Consider the following 22919-nt stretch of genomic DNA (forward strand, 5'->3'; position numbering starts at 1 on the left):
CACACACACACACACACACACACACACACACACACACACACACACACACACACACATACCTTTTTTTGTACTATTGGTTAGAGCCTGTAAGTAAGCATTTCACTGTAAGGTCTACACTTGTTGTATTCGGCGCACGTGACAAATAAACTATGATTTGATTTGATTTATCCCTGATAGGGTGCTACTGAACCCTACTTGCTTTACCGAATCCCAAACCACGGCTGATCAGCTACTGAGAATTCTCTCCTACCAGGCAATGAATAAAAATGACTTGGTGAATAAAGTTCTTATTTTTATGATTGTTACTCATCGGCACATTACTGAGCGCAGACTGGGTGTGACCATTGTGACAATGACACCACCACCATATCGAGGCAGCAAGGCTGTGCTTCTTGAACACTGTCCAGTTCAACTGTGTGTGTGTGTGTGCAGTGTGTGTATGTATGTCAAATCAAATCAAATCAAATTTTATTTGTCACATACACATGGTTAGCAGATGTTAATGCGAGTGTAGCGAAATGCTTGTGCTTCTAGTTCCGACAATGCAGTAATAAACAACAAGTAATCTAACTAACAATTCCAAAACTACTACCTTATAGACACAAGTGTAAGGGGATAAAGAATATGTACATAAAGATATATGAATGAGTGATGGTACAGAGCGGCATAGGCAAGATACAGTAGATGGTATTGAGTGCAGTATATACATATGAGATGAGTATGTAAACAAAGTGGCATAGTTAAAGTGGCTAGTGATACATTACATACATATTACATAAAGATGCAGTAGATGATATAGAGTACAGTATATACATATACATATGAGATGAATAATGTAGGGTATGTAAACATTATATTAGGTAGCATTGTTTAAAGTGGCTAGTGATATATTTTACATCATTTCCCATCAATTCCCATTATTAAAGTGGCTGGAGTTGAGTCAGTGTGTTGGCAGCAGCCGCTCAATGTTAGTGGTGGCTGTTTAACAGTCTGATGGCCTTGAGATAGAAGCTGTTTTTCAGTCTCTCGGTCCCAGCTTTGATGCACCTGTACTGACCTCGCCTTCTGGATGATAGCGGGGTGAACAGGCAGTGGCTCGGGTGGTTGTTGTCCTTGATGATCTTTATGGCCTTCCTGTGACATCGGGTGGTGTAGGTGTCCTGGAGGGCAGGTAGTTTGACCCCGGTGATGCGTTGTGCAGACCTCAAAACCCTCTGGAGAGCCTTACGGTTGTGGGCGGAGCAGTTGCCGTACCAGGCGGTGATACAGCCCGACAGGATGCTCTCGATTGTGCATCTGTAGAAGTTTGTGAGTGCTTTTGGTGACAAGCCGAATTTCTTCAGCCTCCTGAGGTTGAAGAGGCGCTGCTGCGCCTTCTTCACGATGCTGTCTGTGTGGGTGGACCAATTCAGTTTGTCTGTGATGTGTACGCCGAGGAACTTAAAACTTACTACCCTCTCCACTACTGTTCCATCGGTGTGGATAGGGGAGTGTTCCCTCTGCTGTTTCCTGAAGTCCACAATCATCTCCTTAGTTTTGTTGACGTTGAGTGTGAGGTTATTTTCCTGACACCACACTCCGAGGGCCCTCACCTCCTCTCTGTAGGCCGTCTCGTCGTTGTTGGTAATCAAGCCTACCACTGTTGTGTCGTCCGCAAACTTGATGATTGAGTTGGAGGCGTGCGTGGCCACGCAGTCGCGGGTGAACAGGGAGTACAGGAGAGGGCTCAGAACGCACCCTTGTGGGGCCCCAGTGTTGAGGATCAGCGGGGTGGAGATGTTGTTGCCTACCCTCACCACCTGGGGGCGGCCCGTCAGGAAGTCCAGTACCCAGTTGCACAGGGCGGGGTCGAGACCCAGGGTCTCGAGCTTGATGACGAGCTTGGAGGGCACTATGGTGTTGAATGCCGAGCTGTAGTCGATGAACAGCATTCTCACATAGGTATTCCTCTTGTCCAGGTGGGTTAGGGCAGTGTTCAGTGTGGTTGAGATTGCATCGTCTGTGGACCTATTTGGGCGGTAAGCAAATTGGAGTGGGTCTAGGGTGTCAGGTAGGGTGGAGGTGATATGGTCCTTGACTAGTCTCTCAAAGCACTTCATGATGACGGAAGTGAGTGCTACGGGGCGGTAGTCGTTTAGCTCAGTTACCTTAGCTTTCTTGGGAACAGGAACAATGGTGGCCCTCTTGAAGCATGTGGGAACAACAGACTGGGATAGAGATTGATTGAATATGTCCGTAAACACACCAGCCAGCTGGTCTGTGCATGGTCTGAGGGCGCGGCTGGGGATGCCGTCTGGGCCTGCAGCCTTGCGAGGGTTGACACGTTTAAATGTTTTCCTCACGTCGGCTGCAGTGAAGGAGAGTCCGCATGTTTTGGTTGCGGGCCGTGTCCGTGGCACTGTATTGTCCTCAAAGCTGGCAAAAAAGTTATTTAGTCTGCCTGGGAGCAAGACATCCTGGTCCGTGACGGGGCTGGTTTTCTTTTTGTAATCCGTGATTGACTGTAGACCCTGCCACATACCTTGTGTCTGAGCCATTGAATTGAGATTCTACTTTGTCTCTATACTGACGCTTAGCTTGTTTGATTGCCTTGCGGAGGGAATAGCTACACTGTTTGTATTCGGTCATGTTTCCGGTCACCTTGCCCTGATTAAAAGCAGTGGTTCGCGCTTTCAGTTTCACACGAATGCTGCCTTCAATCCACGGTTTCTGGTTTGGGAATGTTTTAATCGTTGCTATGGGAACGACATCTTCAAAGCACGTTCTAATGAACTCGCTCACCGAATCAGCGTATTCGTCGATGTTGTTGTTTGATGCAATACGAAACATATCCCAGTCCACGTGATGGAAGCAGTCTTGGAGTGTGGAATCAGCTTGGTCGGACCAGCGTTGAACAGACTTCAGCACGGGAGCTTCTTGTTTTAGTTTCTGTCTGTAGGCAGGGATCAACAAAATGGAGTCGTGGTCAGCTTTTCCGAAAGGATAGCAGGGCAGGGCCTTATATGCGTCGCGGAAGTTAGAATAGCAATGTGTGGAATCAGGTCAGGATAAAACATCTCCTCATTGGTTTTTATGAGCATATACCTACGTGGTTGATTGAAAGATGAACTGAGGTACACACTCCAGTCCAGTTGGTTGTGGTAATGCACTTTAAAGTTGGTTGCCAACCGCCATATAAAGTCCAAATTAGAAGAAAAAGCCTGAAAGAGGAGAGATTACTAGAAATAAACTATGTTGACTGTTTTATCTGTGGATTAATTCTCAGAGTAGATGACCTTGTGCATTTCAGGTAAAATAACAACCCAATGTTTATATCCCAGGACAAATCAGCTAGCAACAACAAGCTAGCTAGCTAAATTGCCATAAATGTTTAATGCTTTTCAACCTGTCCCCAAATTAAAAATCTAAATCAACTTGGGTGTCTGGTCTGGGTTGACAAAATCAACTTGGGTGTCTGGTCTGGGTGGACAAAATCAACTTGGGTGTCTGGTCTGGGTGGACAAAATCAACTTGGGTGTCTGGTCTGGGTGGACAAAATCAACTTGCGGGCAATGACGTATGCGGTCGCATGCACGGTCTGGTCAACATGTAACAGTTCTATGGAATGCAAACTGATGGAGAGTTAGCTTGAATCCTCAGTGTTAGCAACTGGCGCCACCAGTGACAGTAAAACTTAATAGTAGTTGGCAGTTGGACAGACTACTCCAGCTAATTGTATTTATACAGGAATGTGCTATTCCCATGAGACTTTCTATAGTTTACACGGTACCCAATTAACTGAACAGTCTGCTTCATTGTCTCTGGTCTCCTGTACAGTAGCCTACTGTACACAATATCACATATTTTACTGTGCATCTCCACTTAGAGAGTGTGTGTTTGTGTTTAAAGGCCCACTTTTTTCAACTGAAAGATGATGCCCAGAGCTTACCAATGATGTTGCACAATTCAAGTCAATAAGTCATACTTTTAGGCAAAGTATTATATATTTGTGGGAAATCCAAAATTGGGAATTTTTTTTCTGTGGCAATGCCGTGTGTTTCCCATATGATATGACATGCTAATACTTTTCAGTCTACGTTCATTTTCAGAGCTGGGTTTTATTGAATTGTTACCACCCACCAGCATGGCATTGTTAATAATCAGAAACACCTGCAAAGTAATTTATGTCTGTAATAAAGCCCTTTTGTGGGGAAAAACTCAATCTGATTTTCTGGGCCAGGCTCCCCAGTAGGTGGGCCTTGCTCCCAAGTGGGTGGGCTATGCCACCCTTGGCTGCGCCCCTGCCCAGTCATGTGAAATCCATAGATTAGAGCCTAATGTATTTATCTCAATTGACTGATTTCCTCCTATGAACTGTAATTCAGTAAAATCGTAAATTGCTTCATGTTGCGTTTATATTTTTGTCCAGTATGAATAGTATACTTGCGTGATATGATTGCATTTTGTAACCCTGCTACCTCCGTCGTCCCAAGAAGAATGATTTTGACCACTAAAGTCTTGTTTCACTGCTTTGGTTGGTGCTAAACCACAAGTGTCTATCCTATAATGAACAGGCACCCCTCATAATATTTTTTTTTATTGCAAACAGGATGCGTGTTTTGGAATATGTTCATTCTGTACAGGCTTCCTTATTTTTACTCTGTCATTTAGGTTAGTATTGTGGATTAACTACAATGTTATTGATCCATCCTCAGCTTCCTCCTATCACAGCCATTAAACTCAGTGACTGTTTTAAAGTCACCATTGGCTTCATGGTGAAATCCCTGAGCAGTTTCCTTCCTCTACGGCAACTGAGTTAGGAAGGACACCTATATCTTTGAAGTGACTGGGTGTATTGAAACACCATCAAAAGTGTCATTAATAACTTCACAATGCTCAATGGGATAGTCAATGTCTGTTTTTTTTGTTTTTTTTACACATCTACCAATAGGTGCCCTTCTTTACGAGGCATTGGAAAACCTCCCTGGTCTTTCTGGTTGAATCTGTGTTTGAAATTCACTGCTCGACCGAGGGGCCTTACAGATAATTGAATGTGTGGGGTACAGAGATGATGTAGACATTCAAAAATCACGATAAACACTATTATTGCAAATTATTATTTGACTTGTTCAGCACATTTTTAGTTGTGAACTTATTTAGGTTTGCCATAACAAAGGGGTTGAATACTTATTGACTCAGCATTTCATTTTTAATGAATTTGCCGGCATTTGTAAAAGTATAATTCCACTTTTACATTATGGGGTATTGTGTGTAGGCCAGTGACACACACTCTCAATGTAATCCATTCTAATTTCAGGCTGTAACACAACAAAATGTGGAAAAAGTCAAGGGGTGTGAATACTTTCTGAAGGCACTGTATCATGGTCCAAACACACCAACCCTGTTGTGAAAAGGGCACAACAACACCTCTTCCCCTCAGGAGCCTGAAATTGGCATGTGCCCTCAGATCCTCAAAAGGTTCTACAGCTGCATCATTGAGAGTATCTTGACTGGCTGCATCACCGCTTGGTATGGCAACTGCCTGACATCTGACCGCAAGGCAATACAGAGGGTAATGCGCTCCAGCCACCCAATTCATTGACTGTTCTCTCTGCTACCGCACAGCAAGTGGTACCGAGGTATCACGTCTGGAACCAACAGGACCCTGAACAGCCAGCAAGCCATAAGACTGATAAATAGTTAGTCAAATAATTAACCAAATAGCTACCCAGACTATCTGCAGTTACCCTTTTTGCACTAACTTTGACTCTTCACATACACTGCTGCTACTGTTCCTTATCTGTCACTTTATTCCTAGTTATATCTTCCTCAATTACCTCATACCACTGCACATCGTCTCAGTACTGGTACCCCTTGAATATAGCCAAGTTATCCTTACTCATTGTGTATCTATTGTTATTTTTATTATTACGTGTTTTACTTCTCTATTATTTCTCTATTTTCTTTCTCTCTGCATTTTTGGGGAGGGCCAATAAGTAAGTATCTCACTGTTAGTCTACACCTGTTGTTTATGAAGCATGTGATGAATAACATTTTTTATTTGATCTCTCAGGGTGTGATCTTGGTTTATGACATCACCAACCGATGGTCGTTTGATGGTATTGACAGATGGATTAAGGAGATAGATGAGGTAAGAGACATCGATCAATCACTCTCTCTCAGAAACAGTGAACCTCAAATGTGTCCCAAATTGCACCCTATTCCATATTCCCCAAAGGGCTCTGGTCAAAAGTAGTGCACTATAAAGGGAATAGGGTGCCATTTGGGATGGCGCCACATGGTAAATTGCAGTCTATATCACTGAATCGCTCCAATTGCTCTATGATGTAAGACACGTTGCTCAATTTCTGCTTGTGATAATGACTAAACCTTCTCCAACCCACATCTCTGGCCTTTGCTCCAAAACAACTCACACACTCATTAACTAGCCACACAGAGTTAGACTTTCAAGATAGCCCATGTTATGTGAATAATATTATTCACCTTCAATTAAAAATAAAATATGCTCAACGATTGATTCTTGACATCCTTTTTGCCACCTTGGTACCTTCTATTACCACTCCATTATTTGACTTATTACAGGGAAGAACACAATGTAACACATACGCATATACACACCCTTATTATGTACTAACAGAATCTGTACCTCACTACTTTCTGTTCCCCTTCCTTTCTACCCAGCATGCACCGGGAGTGCCTAAGATCCTGGTGGGGAACCGGTTACACCTGGCCTACAAACGCCAGGTGACCACAGAGCAGGCCCAGGTGTACGCTGAGAGGTTAGGGGTCACCTTCTTTGAGGTCAGCCCGCTGTGCAACTTTAATATCACAGAGTCCTTCACAGAGCTGGCCAGGATAGTCTTAATGAGGCATGGCATGGAGAGACTCTGGAGGCCTATCAAAGGTGAGGCAGCGTAAACTGAGCCTAGAGCAGCTAGTTCTTCACTGTTTTACACAATGGTGCCCTCTCGTGGTGTAATATTTATATTTGTGAAATATTAAATATCCGGTCTCTCTCACACTCTCTTAGTTTTGAGTCTTCAGGACCTGTGCTGTCGTTCCATCGTGTCCTGCACCCCTGTCCACCTTGTTGACAAGCTTCCTCTCCCCCTGGCTCTCAAGTTCCACCTCAAGTCTTTCTCCATGGCCAACGGCCTCAATGCCCGCATGATGCACGGACGGTCCTACTCCGTCACCACCACTGCTGCCAACACCACCCACATCGCCACCAAGAGGACCGGATGCCAGCTGCTGAAGAATAAAAAACTCTTCCGTCCTCCGCCGCTCAGCCCGGTGGCCGAACAGAGCTGCACTGGCAAGAGCTGCAAGATCTCCTAGCAACCAGTTGAAACAGGAAGAGGAAGTCCTTGGGGAAGAAGGTTTCATCACATGAACAGGAAGTTGGTGTTGATCACTTGTGCAGCCAAAGATGGTGGATAAATTAACCATTTACCATGTTTACCATTGAAAAAAATGGTCACAGTTCCGGTCTGCTTAAGGGGTGGCTCTCCCATAGACACCAATGTATTAGCAGCTGGGTCTGGTCTACTTAGTTCATTGACTGTATATGAGCGAGTGAGATGTCTTCCTTCCTCTTCCGTCTCTGGTGCAGCCATAGACTTAGATAGATATTGCCTCATTATTTCTGTCCCATTATAATAATAATTTGGTAGGTGCTTACAAGTGTGTATTAATACACATGTGAATTGGAAATGTTATTTTTTGCATATCCCAATGCTCCCCGAGACACCCACAGATAGTAGGGTCATGGCCAGGGTCTGCCGTTATCAACAAGAACCCTGGAGCAATTAGGGTTAAGTGCTTTGCTCAAGGGCACATTGACAGATTTTTCATGTTGTCGGTTTATGGATTAGAACTAGCAACCTTTCAGTTACTGGCCCAATGCACTAACCGCTAAGCCACCTGCCCTATAGGAAGTCCCACCCAGTTGAATACTTCCAAATACTGAAAGTCCTCAATGGCGCTGCCCATGCTAAAACAAGCTTTTGGGCACTAGAGTCTTCTATCTATTTCTATGGGTGCAGCTCGTCTAGGGTCACCAAGAGCCAGCCACATGAGCTTCGAGGGAGTATTCAACGAGAGGTGACCCCCCCCCTTCCCTAATCAGGAAGTTTTCACAGGGACTGGATGTTCTAGGCCTCCAGACGCACAACAGTCTCCCACAGGCACTCACAGGAGCTCCATGGTGGGACAAAGATGGGGAAGGAACATGTCACGCTCAGAGATTTTGGATTAGCGCTATGGGTCACTGACCATGGAACCAGAAGGAAGTTTTAATGCCAGATCATATGTGAGCCATTTGACTATATTTCAATTACTTTTTACATTAATTTGGTCATTTGTATTTCACCGGCCTGAACTACAATATAATGTATTTTGTAACAAGATACTTTCGAGACCTGTAATTTGTATTTTCAAAATACAAAATACTTATCTATACCTTTTTTTTATAGTGGTTCACAATTTCGTGGCCACCTTTCACCCTGCATTGGTATCAGAAGTCTGATGGCAGTATGGTGTGATAAGAGTATCTCCTAAATGACGAAATGTTAAAATTTGTATTATTGGGTATTATTCTAATGAGCTCCGTCCCTGAAACGAGGCCAATAATAACAATAATAATAATACTCTGTGTACTTTGCAATAGTTTATTTTTACATTTACATTTTGGTCATTTAGCATTCAGTGCATTCAACTAAGGTAGATAAACAACCACATATCACATCAATGGTAAGTTTTTTTTTGTTACAGTTACTGAGAATGTTGTTGTAGTGAAGGCGTATACTTGCAAATATATTTTGTATTTTAGTTTGATACATTGGTCTTTAGAGTATCTTGTATTTAGAACAATAAACATTTGATGTATCTTTTGCTCATCTCTGATTGTGCATAATATGTTTCCAGAAAAATGATGAACATATGTACTGTGTAAAAAATATAGTACTAAATAGTACTATTGTGTACAATATTTGTGGATGATCTGTGGTCCTCTTTGCACTGTTTTCTCACCCACTGCAATCAATGACACAAAGCATTCAAATTCGTTTTAATCCTGTAGTCTAATTTCACAATGAAAGAAATGTTACTGGACTGGTCTTATAAATGGTATACTACACACTTCTGCCTTTAAAAACATACTGGACAAAGCCTTTTTAAGATCTAGCTACTTGTTTTACACATACTTTTTACAGCAAAATACTATTTCTGCCGAAGTCATCTGGAACTTCAAGTCTGCAATTCTATGGAGAAACCATTTGTGTAGTGAATTTGTATGATATGTACAGTTATGACAATGTTGTTTGATACAATGTATTTTTTCTGTTATTTGGGTTTGTATTCATTTCCAAGTGTACAGTGACAGAGATTATACTATTTCAGATAGTGACACCAACACCAAAGACTTAGTAGACTGAGGACGTTACTGAACGAACAAGGGTTTTGTACAGTAAATATCACCACACGGATTTACAATAAATTTCACAAACAGGAACTGTCTTCTCTGCTCAGATAGTAATAATAAAAATAAAAATAATTGATAGCATTTATATGACATTTTTCCACATGCTCAATGCGCTGTAAGGAGGGAAACTCACCTCATCTCACTTGATCATGTTTTTACCCACATGTCCCTGATGAAAACCTGAAAACAATGGGTGCATTCCATGTCACCCACTAGCTTTACTAGAGAGCGCTTTACAAAGGAGAAGTATTTTTACATACTGTATCTAATGAAGACCTTTATGGTCTCATGGCTGTTTGCAAATGAGGTATGACAGGCTCAGCCATAGAGCAAGAACAGGTACTGTAAATACATTGCTTTTAAAATCTATCAGAAATGCTGAGAAATTGACACATGGAAAGCTTTCCTGATTATTTTGGTCTTGTCTGTACTCTGGTCTCTTTGGTTATGTGTTGTTCTTCAATGAGAGTGTCAACAAGAGGATCAGCATTCGGTAAGTCCTCATCATAGCAAAGACTCCATAGATCCAGAGTTTCAGAAGACCTTTATTACCGACATACTGTCTACCTGGACTGAGACCAGCTCAGTAGTGTTAGTGAATGGAACCGATTGGCCCATTTCAACAACGCCTTTAGTTTCATGGGTTACAACTACATAGGTAATCTCTCTCGCTCTCTCTCTTTGATTGAGTGTGTGTACACATAATAAATGTTATGACAATTTGCTTCGGAAAAATATACAATTTCTAAGTAGCCAATGTCACTGGGCGAGTGGATGGCAGCAATTAGACTTGTTCTTTAAGCGCCTCAAACTTGACAATAGTGGTTACCTTGAATAAATGCATGTTTATCCGTAATGTTGACGAGCAATCTTCTGTATCTTGTTTGCCGTTTCTTTCGTTTTCTTGCATTTGTTTGCAATAGTTTGATTGTGGTAAGAACCATGAGCTCTCCCACCATCCACATCCACACCCACACCATACGTTCAAACACCTGCGTGTTTATAGATCACATGATGTGTGTTTACCACCATTTGTCAGCCCCTAGTGGTCTGGAGTGTAATGCCCGAATATGACCATAATATAACATCAACCCAAATTGGCTCCAACACTATATGTGTTTCTGTGAATATATCCAGTACCGTGTGTTATACTGTGTTTATAATGTATACCTCTGTATTTATGTGTCGTTTTAAAGGCAGCAGTGGTTGTGATCCCTACGCCAGCGAGTCACCAGCTCCTGCCTGACCCTGTACCCATGGCAGCAGGAGGTGGACAGGGTGTGTATACAGTTCCTTCAGAAAGTATTCACATCCCTTGACATTTTCCATTTTTTGTTGTGTTACAGCCTGAATTGAACATTTATTACATTTTGATTTTGTGTCACTGGCCTTACACACAATATTCCATAATTATGTTTTTAGAAACTATTACAAATGAATTAAAAATGAAAAGATGAAATGTCTTGAGTTAATAAGTATTCAACCCCCTTGTTATGGCAAGCCTAAATAAGTTCAGGAGTAAATAAATAAGTAACTGCCATATAGCAGTTCTACAACATACTGCCAAAATAAAGGAACTACTTGAGTAAATGAGGGATACAAAGAATATTGAAAGTAGATGCTTCTACACAGGTGTGTTTCCTGAGTTAATTAAGCAATTAACATACCATCATGCTTAGGGTCATGTATAAAAATGCTGGGCAGGTCATTATTTTGTCTACCATAGCTATGCCCCAATAGAATGACGATGCTCCCATCCACAGGAGACGCGAGTGGTCACTGAATGGTTTGATGAGCATGGAAACGATGTAAACCATATGCCATGGCCGTCGCAGTCACCAGATCTCAACCCAATTGAACACTTATGGAAGATTCTGGAGCGGCGCCTGAGATAGTGATTTCAACCACTATCAACAAAACAACAAATTATGGAATTTCTCATGGAAGAATGGTGTCACATCCCTCCAATAGAGTTCCAGACACTTGTAGAATCTATGCCAAGCTGCATTAACACACTTTATGTTGGTGTTTCCTTTATTTTGGAAGTTATCTGTATCATATTTAGTGGTGGACAAAGTACTCAATTGTCATACTTGAGTAGAAGTTAAGATACCTTAATAGAAAATGACTCAAGTAAAAGTCACCCAGTAAAATACTACTTGAGTAAAAGTCCAAACGTATCTGGTTTTAAATGTACAGTGGTGGAAAAAGTATAAAATGGTCATACTTGAGTAAAAGTACAAAGTAAAAGTAAATGCTATACATCAAATTCCTTTTATTAAGCAAACTAGACAGCACATTATTTTTTGGGGGACAGACAGACAGGGGCAGACTCCTACACTCAGACATCATTTACAAATTGCGTTTTTGTGAGTCTGACAGATCCAGTAGAGATGCCAAAGCGTTATATTGACAGGATTATTAATAATTCTGTCTTGCCTGAGCATTAGAAATGTAACAAGTACTTTTTGGTGTCATGGAAAATGTACGGGAGTAAAAAGTACATATTTTATTTAGGAATGTAGTAGAGTAAAAGTAAAAGTTGTGAAAAATATAAATAGTAAAATCCAGATACCCCCAAAAAATACTTAAGTGATATTTAAAAGTATTTCTTACTTAACGTGCCTTGCGAAAGTATTCGGCCCCCTTGAACTTTGCGACCTTTTGCCACATTTCAGGCTTCGAACATAAAGATATAAAACTGTATTTTTTTTGTGAAGAATCAACAACAAGTGGGACACAATCATGACGTGGAACGACATTTATTGGATATTTCAAACTTTTTTAACAAATCAAAAACTGAAAAATTGGGCGTGCAAAATTATTCAGCCCCTTTACTTCAGTGCAGCAAACTCTCTCCAGAAGTTCAGTGAGGATCTCTGAATGATCCAATGTTGACCTAAATGACTAATGATGATAAATACAATCCACCTGTGTGTAATCAAGTCTCAGAGTATAAATGCACCTGCACTGTGATAGTCTCAGAGGTCCGTTAAAAGCGCAGAGAGCATCATGAAGAACAAGGAACACACCAGGCAGGTCCAAGATACTGTTGTGAAGAAGTTTAAAGCCGGATTTGGATACAAAAAGATTTCCCAAGTTTTAAACATCCCAAGGAGCACTGTGCAAGCGATAATATTGAAATGGAAGGAGTATCAGACCACTGCAAATCTACCAAGACCTGGCCGTCCCTCTAAACTTTCAGCTCATACAAGGAGAAGACTTATCAGAGATGCAGCCAAGAGGCCCATGATCACTCTGGATGAACCGCAGAGATCTACAGCGGAGGTGGGAGACTCTGTCCATAGGACAACAATCAGTCGTATATTGCACAAATCTGGCCTTTATGGAAGAGTGGCAAGAAGAAAGCCATTTCTTAAAGATATCCATAAAAAGTGTTGTTTAAAGTTTGCCACAAGCCACCTGGGAGACACACCAAACATGTGGAAGAAGGTGCTCTGGTCAGATGAAACCAAAATTGAACTTTTTGGCAACAATGCAAAACGTTATGTTTGGCGTAAAAGCAACACAGCTCATCACCCTGAACACACCATCCCCACTGTCAAACATGGTGGTGGCAGCATCATGGTTTGGGCCTGCTTTTCTTCAGCAGGGACAGGGAAGATGGTTAAAATTGATGGGAAGATGGATGGAGCCAAATACAGGACCATTCTGGAAGAAAACCTGATGGAGTCTGCAAAAGACCTGAGACTGGGACGGAGATTTGTCTTCCAACAAGACAATGATCCAAAACATAAAGCAACATCTACAATGGAATGGTTCAAAAATAAACATATCCAGGTGTTAGAATGGCCAAGTCAAAGTCCAGACCTGAATCCAATCGAGAATCTGTGGAAAGAACTGAAAACTGCTGTTCACAAATGCTCTCCATCCAACCTCACTGAGCTCGTGCTGTTTTGCAAGGAGGAATGGGAAAAAATGTCAGTCTCTCGATGTGCAAAACTGATAGAGTATACCCCAAGTGACTTACAGCTGTAATCGCAGCAAAAGGTGGCGCTACAAAGTATTAACTTAAGGGGGCTGAATAATTTTGCACGCCCAATTTTTCAGTTTTTGATTTGTTAAAAAAGTTTGAAATATCCAATAAATGTCGTTCCACTTCATGATTGTGTCCCACTTGTTGTTGATTCTTCACAAAAAAATAAGTTTTATATCTTTATGTTTGAAGCCTGAAATGTGGCAAAAGGTCGCAAAGGTCAAGGGGGCCGAATACTTTCGCAAGGCACTGTAAGCACTTCACATCACTGATCATACTATTCTCTGTATATGAGAATATATTATTACCTGAGAATACATTATCATATTTTGTTGTTCTCTCGAGCTAAGATTGGATCCTATAATACTAAAAGATATTCCTGTCTTTTCGCTCAACCGGGTGCAGCACCTTGGACTACAAGAAGTACCCAAACCTCTACAACTACAACAAACACCACTCACCAATGGTATTCTTCACCAATCACGATTATATACAGGATATGAAAATATGGACGAATTTCCATGACAACAAATTAATCAAACTGTACCTGGAAAAATTACATGAATTTCACATCTGAAGATGTGATCTCATGTGATTGTCACGCCCTGACCTTAGAGAGCCTTTTTATTTCTCTATTTGGTTAGGTCAGGGTGTGATTTGGGTGGGCATTCTAGTTTTCTATTTCTTTGTTGGCCGGGTATGGTTCCCAATCAGAGGCAGCTGTCTATCGTTGTCTCTGATTAGGAATCATACTTAGACAGCCTGTTTTCCACCCTAGTTTGTGGGATCTTGTTTTTGCACAGTTGCTGTATAGCCCTGCAGAACTTTACGTTTGTTTATATTTTGTTGTTTTGTCTGTGTTTCCGTATAAAATTATCATGAACACTTTCCACGCTGCGCTTTGGTCTCATTCATTCAACGATGAGCGTAACAGTGATCACGTGATTTAATGTGAAGTTAATGTGATAACATTTGACAACATGTGAAGCAACATGTGACATGTGATGACAACATATGAAACGTGACATGTGGGCACATGTGAAATTAATGTGAAATAAATGCCATTTAGAATATTTTACTTTGAAAAGAACAATTGACATTAATTCAATTTAAACAGTCATTCTTAGACATTCTCGGACATTCTTAGAACATTGTGTCAAGGTCCCCTATAGGTTTTTTTCTTGAGGTGAAAATACAGTAAATCAAATGTATTTATACAGCCCTTATTACATCAGCTGATATATCAAAGTGCTGTACAGAAACCCAGCCTAAAACCACAAACAGCAAGCAATGCAGGTGTAGAAGCACGGTGGCTAGGAAAAACTCCCTAGAAAGGCCAAAACCTAGGAAGAAACCTAGAGAGGAACCAGGCTATGAGGGGTGGCCAGTCCTCTTCTGGCTGTGCCGGGTGGAGATTATAACAGAACATGGCCAAGATGTTCAAATGTTCATAAATGACCAGCATGGTCAAATAATAATAATCACATTAGTTGTCGAGGGTGCAACAAGTCAGCACCTCAGAATATCAGTTGAATATCCAACCTGAAAATATCTTTACCTCGGAAGCTATCCTCACCATAAGGCGATCGTTCTCCTGTATATTATGAGTACAGCGACTGCAATTAGGCATAATGTCAATGTTACTAACGTTACTTAGCTTTGGCTGGTGGAAGTCCTGACGAACCATGTCCAGATAAAGCGTCCGGGGTGAAAAAGTTTAATGAAAAAAGTTGAGCAAGGGAAAAAATATATATATAAAATGGTAATTAAAAAGTTTAAACTGTGTAGTTGGCAGGTAGCAAAGTAAGGTAAACGTGTTGCTCTTCCCTCCTCCAGACCAGGTGGGCAGAGACTTGTGCCTGCTCCTCTTCCTGCTCCACACATCCACACACTCTCACAAATAAGAGTACGGTTACAGTACAGTGTTGTTCCCTGGTGAAAAAAAAGGTGAAATGCACACATAAGGTACCTTTAGATGTACACATAGGAACTCACATGGTACTGGTCTGTACCAGCTGGGTGCATTCGCATGCTTTGAAACCGTTCGAAGACACCACTTGGCTAATGGCCAATAAGCTGAGTCAACCATAAAGTAAAAGTACAGCTATCATGCTTGTAAACAATTTATAACGTTCAAAAACACATTAATAGATTGCCTTTTATAAATAGTGTTTTGTTGTTACATTTAACTGCCGAAAATGCTGTTATCTAAGTAATTTCCTTGTCAGGAGGTCAGCATGTGGGAGATGCAGCACAACTGCTTCACAGCTCATTACTGACACATTCACTTACAAAATTTGCAGAGCAGACAGTGTCAATGGAGATGCTCTACTTACATCGGCATAACCATTAAACGCTTAAATTGCTACAACACTTCCACTGATGACTGGCACAAATACACATATTTGACCACACCCCCTATATTTGCATAACAACCCATTATTACCTTGCCCCCCCCCACCTATCAAAGCAGTACCTTTATATTCAAAATATTGGGTAGAAAAATGTCCCATTATACCTATAAGGTACCGAACTGTATCATGTGAGTTCATATGTGTAGCTGTGAAGTGTACCTTTGACCTTTGTGTACCCCGGGTAATAACAAGTAGTATTAACTTGGTGGCACTGCAGAAACATCAATACACTTTCAACCAAGAGGTAGCTAGGCTGGGTTTCTGTACAGCACTTTGATATACTGTATCAGCTGATGTAAGGAGGGCTATATAAATTAATTTGATTTAATTTGATATTCGCCTGTATTTTTCCTTACGTCCACCAAGAGCAGTTAGGGACCGTTAACGTAGTGACAAATCACATTATTCACATTTCAATAGCTATTTAACCATTACTCCTAAAACTTTCAAAACTGGTTGTAGCTAACCCGATGGCATAGACACACATTGCACACACTTATTTTTTGTCGATTTACATCTCGCACTAATTTAAATGATTTATTTAAATTTTTGCATTTCAATAGCTCTTTTGTCATGTGACCTACTGACTTCAAACACGGTTCAGAATGTCCACTGACTACCCTTCTATATTGTACACCCTTCATTTTGTCCGTTTTAATCTCACATGTTTTTACATACATTTTTCAAAATGTAAAACTTCAATAGCTCCTTGGTCATGTGACCTACTGGACTCAAACAAACTTTAGAATGTCCACAGACTAGCCTTATATATTGCACACTCTTATTTGTGTACTGTAAAATCAAGCGGTGTAACATACATTTTTCATAGTTTTACATTTCAATAGCTCCTTGGTCATGTGACCTACTGACTTCAAACAAGGTGCAGAATGTCCACTAACTACCCTTCTATGTTGCACACCCTTTAGTTTGTCCATTTTCATCTCACACGTTTTTACATTAATTTTTCAAATTTCAATAGCTCCTTGGTCATGTGACCTGTGCCAGCCCTGCTCTCAGGCTCTCCAGTACACCTTCACGGTCCGGTCCATCCTGTGCCACCTTCACACACCAGTCCTCCGGTGGCAGCTCCCCGCACCAGGCTTCCTGTGCGTGTCCTCGGCCCAGTACCACCAGTGCCAGCACCACGCACCAGGCCTTCAGTGCGCCTCGCCTGTTCAGCGCTGCCAGAGCCTTTCTCCTTCCAGCGCTGTCGGAGTCTCCCGCCTGTTTAGCGCTGTCGGAGTCTCCCGCCTGTTTAGCGCTGCCAGAGCCTTCCTCCTCTCCAGCGCTGCCGGAGTCTCCCGCCTGTCTAGCGCTATCAGAGCCTTCCTCCTCTCCAGCGCTGCCGGAGTCTCCCGCCTGTTTAGCGCTGCCAGAGCCTTCCTCCTCTCCAGCGCTGCCGGAGTCTCCTGCCTGTTCAGCGCAGCCAGAGCTGCTAATCTGCATGGAGCAGCCAGAGCTGCCAGTCTGCATGGAGCAGCCAGAGCTTCCAGTCTGCATGGAGCTGCCAGTCTGCATGGAGCTGCCAGTCTGCATGGAGCAGCCAGAGCTGCCAGTCTGCATGGAGCAGCCAGAGCTGCCAGTCTGCATGGAGCAGCCAGAGCTGCCAGTCTGCATGGAGCAGCCAGAGCAGCTAGAGACGCCAGTCAGCCAGGATCTTCCAGATCCGCCAGTCAGCCAGGATCCGCCAGTCAGCCAGGATCTTCCAGATCCGCCATTCAGCCAGGATCCACCATTCAGCCAGGATCCGCCATTCAGCCAGGATCCGCCATTCAGCCAGGATCCGCCAGTCAGCCAGGATCTGCCGGAACCGCCAGTCAGCCAGGATCTGCCAGAACCACCAGCTAGCCAGGATCTGCCAGAGCCAACTACCTGCCTGAGCTTCCTCTCAGTGCTGGGCTTCTTCTCAGTGCTGGGCTTCCCCTCAGTGCTGAGCTTCCCCTCAGTGCTGAGCTTCCCCTCAGTGCTGAGCTTCCCCTCAGTGCTGAGCTTCCCCTCAGTCCCGAGCTACCCCTCAGTCCCGAGCTACCCCTCAGTCCCGAGCTACCCCTCTGTCCCGAGCTTCCCCTCAGTCCCGAGCTTCCCCTCAGTCCCGAGCTTCTACCTCAGTCCCGAGCTGCCTCTCAGTCCAGTGGGGTCCTTGGTGAGGGTTATTAGGCTAAGGTCGGCGGCGTGGGTCGCCAATCAAAGGACGCGTTACAGGGGGACTAAGACTTGGTTGGAGTGGGGTCCACGTCCCGAGCCGGAGCCGCCACCGTGGACAGACGCCCACCCGGACCCTCCCCTATATGGGTTTAGGTGTGCGGCCGGGAGTCCGCACCTTGGGGGGGGGGGGGGTTCTGTCAGGCCCTGGTCTTAGTATTTTATGTTTTCTATATTTATTTGGTCAGGCCAGGGTGTGACATGGGTTTATTTTGTGTTGTGTTTATGTATGGGGTTTTTTCGTAGGTTTTGGGATTGTGGCATAGTGGGGTGTTCTAGCAAAGTCTATGGTTGCCTAAGGCGGTTCTCAATCAGAGGCAGGTGATTCTCGTTGTCTCTGATTGGGAACCATATTTAGGCAGCCATATTCTTCGAGTGTTTCGTGGGTGATTGTTCCTGTCTTTGTGTTAGTTTGCACCAGTTTAGGCTGTTTCGGTTTTCACGTTACGTTTATTGTTTTTGTTTTGTTCGTGTTTCGTCTTCATTAAAGATGTATCGAATTAACCACGCTGCATTTTGGTCCGACTCTCCTTCGACGGAAGAAAACCGTAACATCAATGACACAGTAGAAAAAATAAAGTCTATATACAGTGTGTGCAAAAGGCTTGAGGAGGTAGGCAATAAATAGGCCACAGGAGTGAATAATTACAATTTAGCAGATTAACACTGGAGTGATAAATCAGCAGATGATGATGTGCAAGTACAAAAGCAGAAAAGTAGAAAAGTAAATAAAATAAAAACAGTATGGGGATGAGGTAGATAGATTGGGTGGGCTATTTACAGATGGACAATGTACAGCTGCAGCGATCGGTTAGCTGTTCAGATGGTTGATGTTTAAAGTTGGTGAGGGAAATAAAAGTCTCCAACTTCAGCAATGTTTGCAATTCGTTCCAGTCACTGGCAGCAGAGAACTGTAAGGAAAGGCGGCCAAATTAGGTGTTGGCTTTGGGGATGATCCGTGAGATATACCTGCTGGAACGTGTGCTACGGGTGGGTGTTGTTATCGTGACCAATGAACTGAGATAAGGCGGAGCTTTACCTAGCATAGACTTATAGATGACTTGGAGCCAGTGGGTCTGGCGACGAATATGTAGCGAGGGCCAGCCGACTAGAGCATACAGGTCGCAGTGGTGGGTGGTATAAGGTAATTTGGTAACAAAACAGATGGCACTGTGATAGACTGCATCCAGTTTGCTGAGTAGAGTATTGGAAGCTATTTTGTAGATGACATCGCCGAAGTCGAGGATCGGTAGGATAGTCAGTTTTACAGGGTAAGTTTGGCGGCGTGAGTGAAGGAGGCTTTGTTGCAAAATAGAAAGCCAATTCTAGATTTGATTTTGGATTGGAGATGTTAATATGAGTCTGGAAGGAGAGTTTACAGTCTAACCAGACACCTAGATATTTATAGTTGTCCACATATTCTAGATCGGAACCGTCCAGGGTGGTGATGCTAGTTGGGCGGGCGGGTGCGGGCAGCGAACGGTTGAAAAGCATGCATTTGGTTTTACTAGCGTTTAAGAGCAGTTGGATGCCACGGAAGGAGTGTTGTATGGCACTGAAGCTCGTTTGGAGGTTAGTTAGCACAGTGTCCAAGGAAGGGCCAGAGGTATATAAAATGGTGTCGTCTGCGTAGAGACTGCCAGAGGTCTGGACAACATGCCCTCCGATTTGACACACTGAACTCTGTCTGCAAAGTAGTTGGCAAACCAGGTGAGGCAGTCATTAGAAAAACCAAGGCTATTGAGTCTGCCGATAAGAATACGGTGATTGACAGAGTCGATAGCCTTGGCCAGGTCGATGAAGACGGCTGCATAGTACTGTCTTTTATCGATGGCGGTTATGATATCGTTTAGAACCTTGAGTGTGGCTGAGGTGCACCTGTGACCGGCTCGGAAGCAGGATTCCACAGCGGAGAAGGTACGGCAGGATGGACATAGGTCTGTAACAGTTTGGGTCTAGGGTGTCACCCCCTTTGAAGAGAGGGATGACCGCAGCAGCTTTCCAATCTTTAGGGATCCTGGACGATACGAAAGAGAGGTTGAACAGGCTGGTAATAGGGGTTGGCGGAGGATTGTTTTAGAAAGAGAGGGTCCAGAATGTCTAGCCCAGCTGATTTGTACGGGTCCAGGTTTTGCAGCTCTTTCAGAACATCTGCTGTCTTGATTTGGGTGAAGGAGAAGCTGGGGAGGCTTGGGCGAGTAGCTGCGGGAGGGGGGAGCTGTTGGCCGGGGTTGGAGTAGCCAGGAGGCAGGCATGGCCAGCCATTGAGAAATGCTTATTGAAATGTTCAATTATCATGGATTTATCAGTGGTGACCGTGTTACCTAGCCTCAGTGCAGTGGGCAGCTGGGAGGAGGTGCTCTTGTTCTCCATGGACTTTACAGTGTCCCAAAACTTTTTGGAGTTAGCGCTACAGGATGCGAATTTCTGCTTGAAAAAGCTAGCCTTTGCTTTCCTGACTGACTGTGTGTAATGGTTCCTGACTTCCCTGAACAATTGCATATCATGGGGACTATTCGATGCTATTGCAGTCTGCCACAGGATGTTTTTTTGCTGTTCAAGGGCAGCCAGGTCTGGAGTGAACCAAGGGCTATATCTGTTCTTAGTTCTGCATTTTTTGAACGGGGCATGCTTATCTAAGATGGTGAGGAAATTACTTTTAAAGAATGACCAGGCATCCTCGACTGACGGGATGAGGTCGATATCCTTCCAGGATACCCGGGCCAGGTCGATTAGAAAGGCCTGCTGGCAGAAGTGGTTTAGGGAGCGTTTGACAGTGATGAGGAGTGGTCGTTTGACCGCAGACCCATAGAGGATACAGGCAATGAGGCAGTGATCACTGAGATCCTGATTGAAGCAGAGGGGGGTTGATAGCAGGCGGCAACAGTGAGAGACTTATTTCTGGAGAGGTTAATTTTTTAAATAAGAAGTTCAAACTGTTTGGGTATAGACCTGGAAAGTATGACAGAACTTTGCAAGCTATCTCTGCAGTAGATTGCAACTCCTCCCCCTTTGGCAGTTCTATCTTGACGGAAAATGTTGTAGCTGGGTTTGGAAATCTCAGAATTGTTGGTGGCCTTCCTAAGCCAGGATTCAGACACGGCAAGAACATCAGGGTTGGCAGAGTGTGCTAAAGCAGTAAATAAAACAAACTTAGGGAGGAGGCTTCTGATGTTGACATGCATGAAACCAAGGCTTTTTCGATCACAGAAGTCAACAAATGAGGGTGCCTGGGGACACGCAGGGCATGGGTTTCACCATAATTTGCAAATAAATTCATTAAAAAATCCTACAATGTGATTTTCTGGATATTTTTCCCTCATTTTGTCTGTCATAGTGGAAGTGTACCTATGATGAAAATTACAGGCCTCTCATCTTTTTAAGTGGGAGAACTTGCACAATTGGTGGCTAACTAAATACTTTTTTACCCCACTGTGTATATATATATATATATATATATATATATATATATATATATATATATATATATATATACATACATACATACATACATACATACATACATACATACATACATACATACATACATACACACACACACACACATACATTTGCAAACATTTCTAAAAACCTGTTTTTGCTTTGTCATTATGGGGTATTGTGTGTAGATTGAGAGGGAACAAATTTATTTCATCAAATTTAGAATATGACTAACGTAACAAAATGTGGAAAAAGTCAAAGGGTCTGAATACTTTCCGAATGCACTGTACATCTCCGACACTGCCAAGACACCAGCTATGCAAGTGTCAGCTATCACGTGTTTATGCTTGATCTGATTGAATCTAGGCATTAATGTCAAGTGTCCCTGAGCACTGCTACTTTTTAGTTGGTGTTATCAGATAATCACACAATTATTGACTTGATTCCGGGCTACATTTAACAAAGTGCAGAAATGTATTCTTGCCAATAAATCTGTCATGGCCAAAAACCTGATGGCGAAGCAGGAAATTCAGATATGCTTACATGTAAGAGGTTGTGAGTTCAAATCCCAGATGTGGTTGCATCCCAAGTGTGCTAACCGATGTTGAGATTATTTCCATTTATGTTCCAATTCCTAATTTAAAAATGATTTAATTGGAATTTGAATTGATGTGTACTTCCTAAATACAGTTTGTTGTTGTATATCTACTGACAAAATACAGTTCAGCTGTAGAAATACCTTAACAGTTGTTTCCACTATTTTCACCGCAACGCTGTAGATGGAAAATTACTATCAAATTACAGGATAAAAAATACAAAACATGTTGTGCCATAAGCGCATCTACCTTTAAATGCAATTGCAAGTCAGGCATATCAAGTTAATTTGCAGGAAGGGCCAAAAAGTACCCAAGTGCATTGCAATTGACAGTAAATAAACTCAGCAAAAAAAGAAACGTCCTCTCACTGTACTGCAGTGCATCTCCTTCTCATGGACTGCACCAGATCTGCCAGTTCTTACTGTGAGATATTACCCCACTCTTCCACCAAGGCACTTGCAAGTTTCTGGGGGGAATAGCCCTAGCCCTCACCCTCCGATCCAACAGGTCCCAGACGTGCTTAATGGGATTGCTGGCCATGACAGGACACTGACATTCCTGTCTTGCAGGAAATCAGGCAAAGAACAAGCAGTATGGCTGCTGGCATTGTCATGCTGGAGGGTCATGTCAGGATGAGCCTGCGGGAAGGGTACCACATGAGGGAGGAGGATGTCTTCCCTATAACGCACAGCGTTGAGATTGCCTGCAATGACAACAAGCTCAGTCCGATGATGCTGTGACACACCGCCTCAGACCATGACGGACCCTCCACCTCTCTATAGTACAGG

General features: G+C 43.0%; 1 protein-coding gene across 1 annotated transcript in view; it reads left to right on the forward strand.

Annotated features, from left to right (window-relative positions):
• rab40b (RAB40B, member RAS oncogene family) overlaps positions 1-10336 on the forward strand; it is a 47251-nt gene extending 36915 nt beyond the window's left edge. The window contains exons 4-6 of the mRNA XM_020495544.2: positions 6053-6130; positions 6682-6904; positions 7031-10336. Coding sequence (XP_020351133.1) covers positions 6053-6130; positions 6682-6904; positions 7031-7338 — 609 coding nt within the window. The 3' untranslated portion in view covers positions 7339-10336. The remainder of the gene's footprint in view (positions 1-6052; positions 6131-6681; positions 6905-7030) is intronic.
• The last annotated feature ends 12583 nt before the right edge of the window (positions 10337-22919 follow it).

This window comes from Oncorhynchus kisutch, linkage group LG11, assembly GCF_002021735.2.
Source record: "Oncorhynchus kisutch isolate 150728-3 linkage group LG11, Okis_V2, whole genome shotgun sequence".
NCBI classification, from domain to species: domain Eukaryota; kingdom Metazoa; phylum Chordata; class Actinopteri; order Salmoniformes; family Salmonidae; genus Oncorhynchus; species Oncorhynchus kisutch.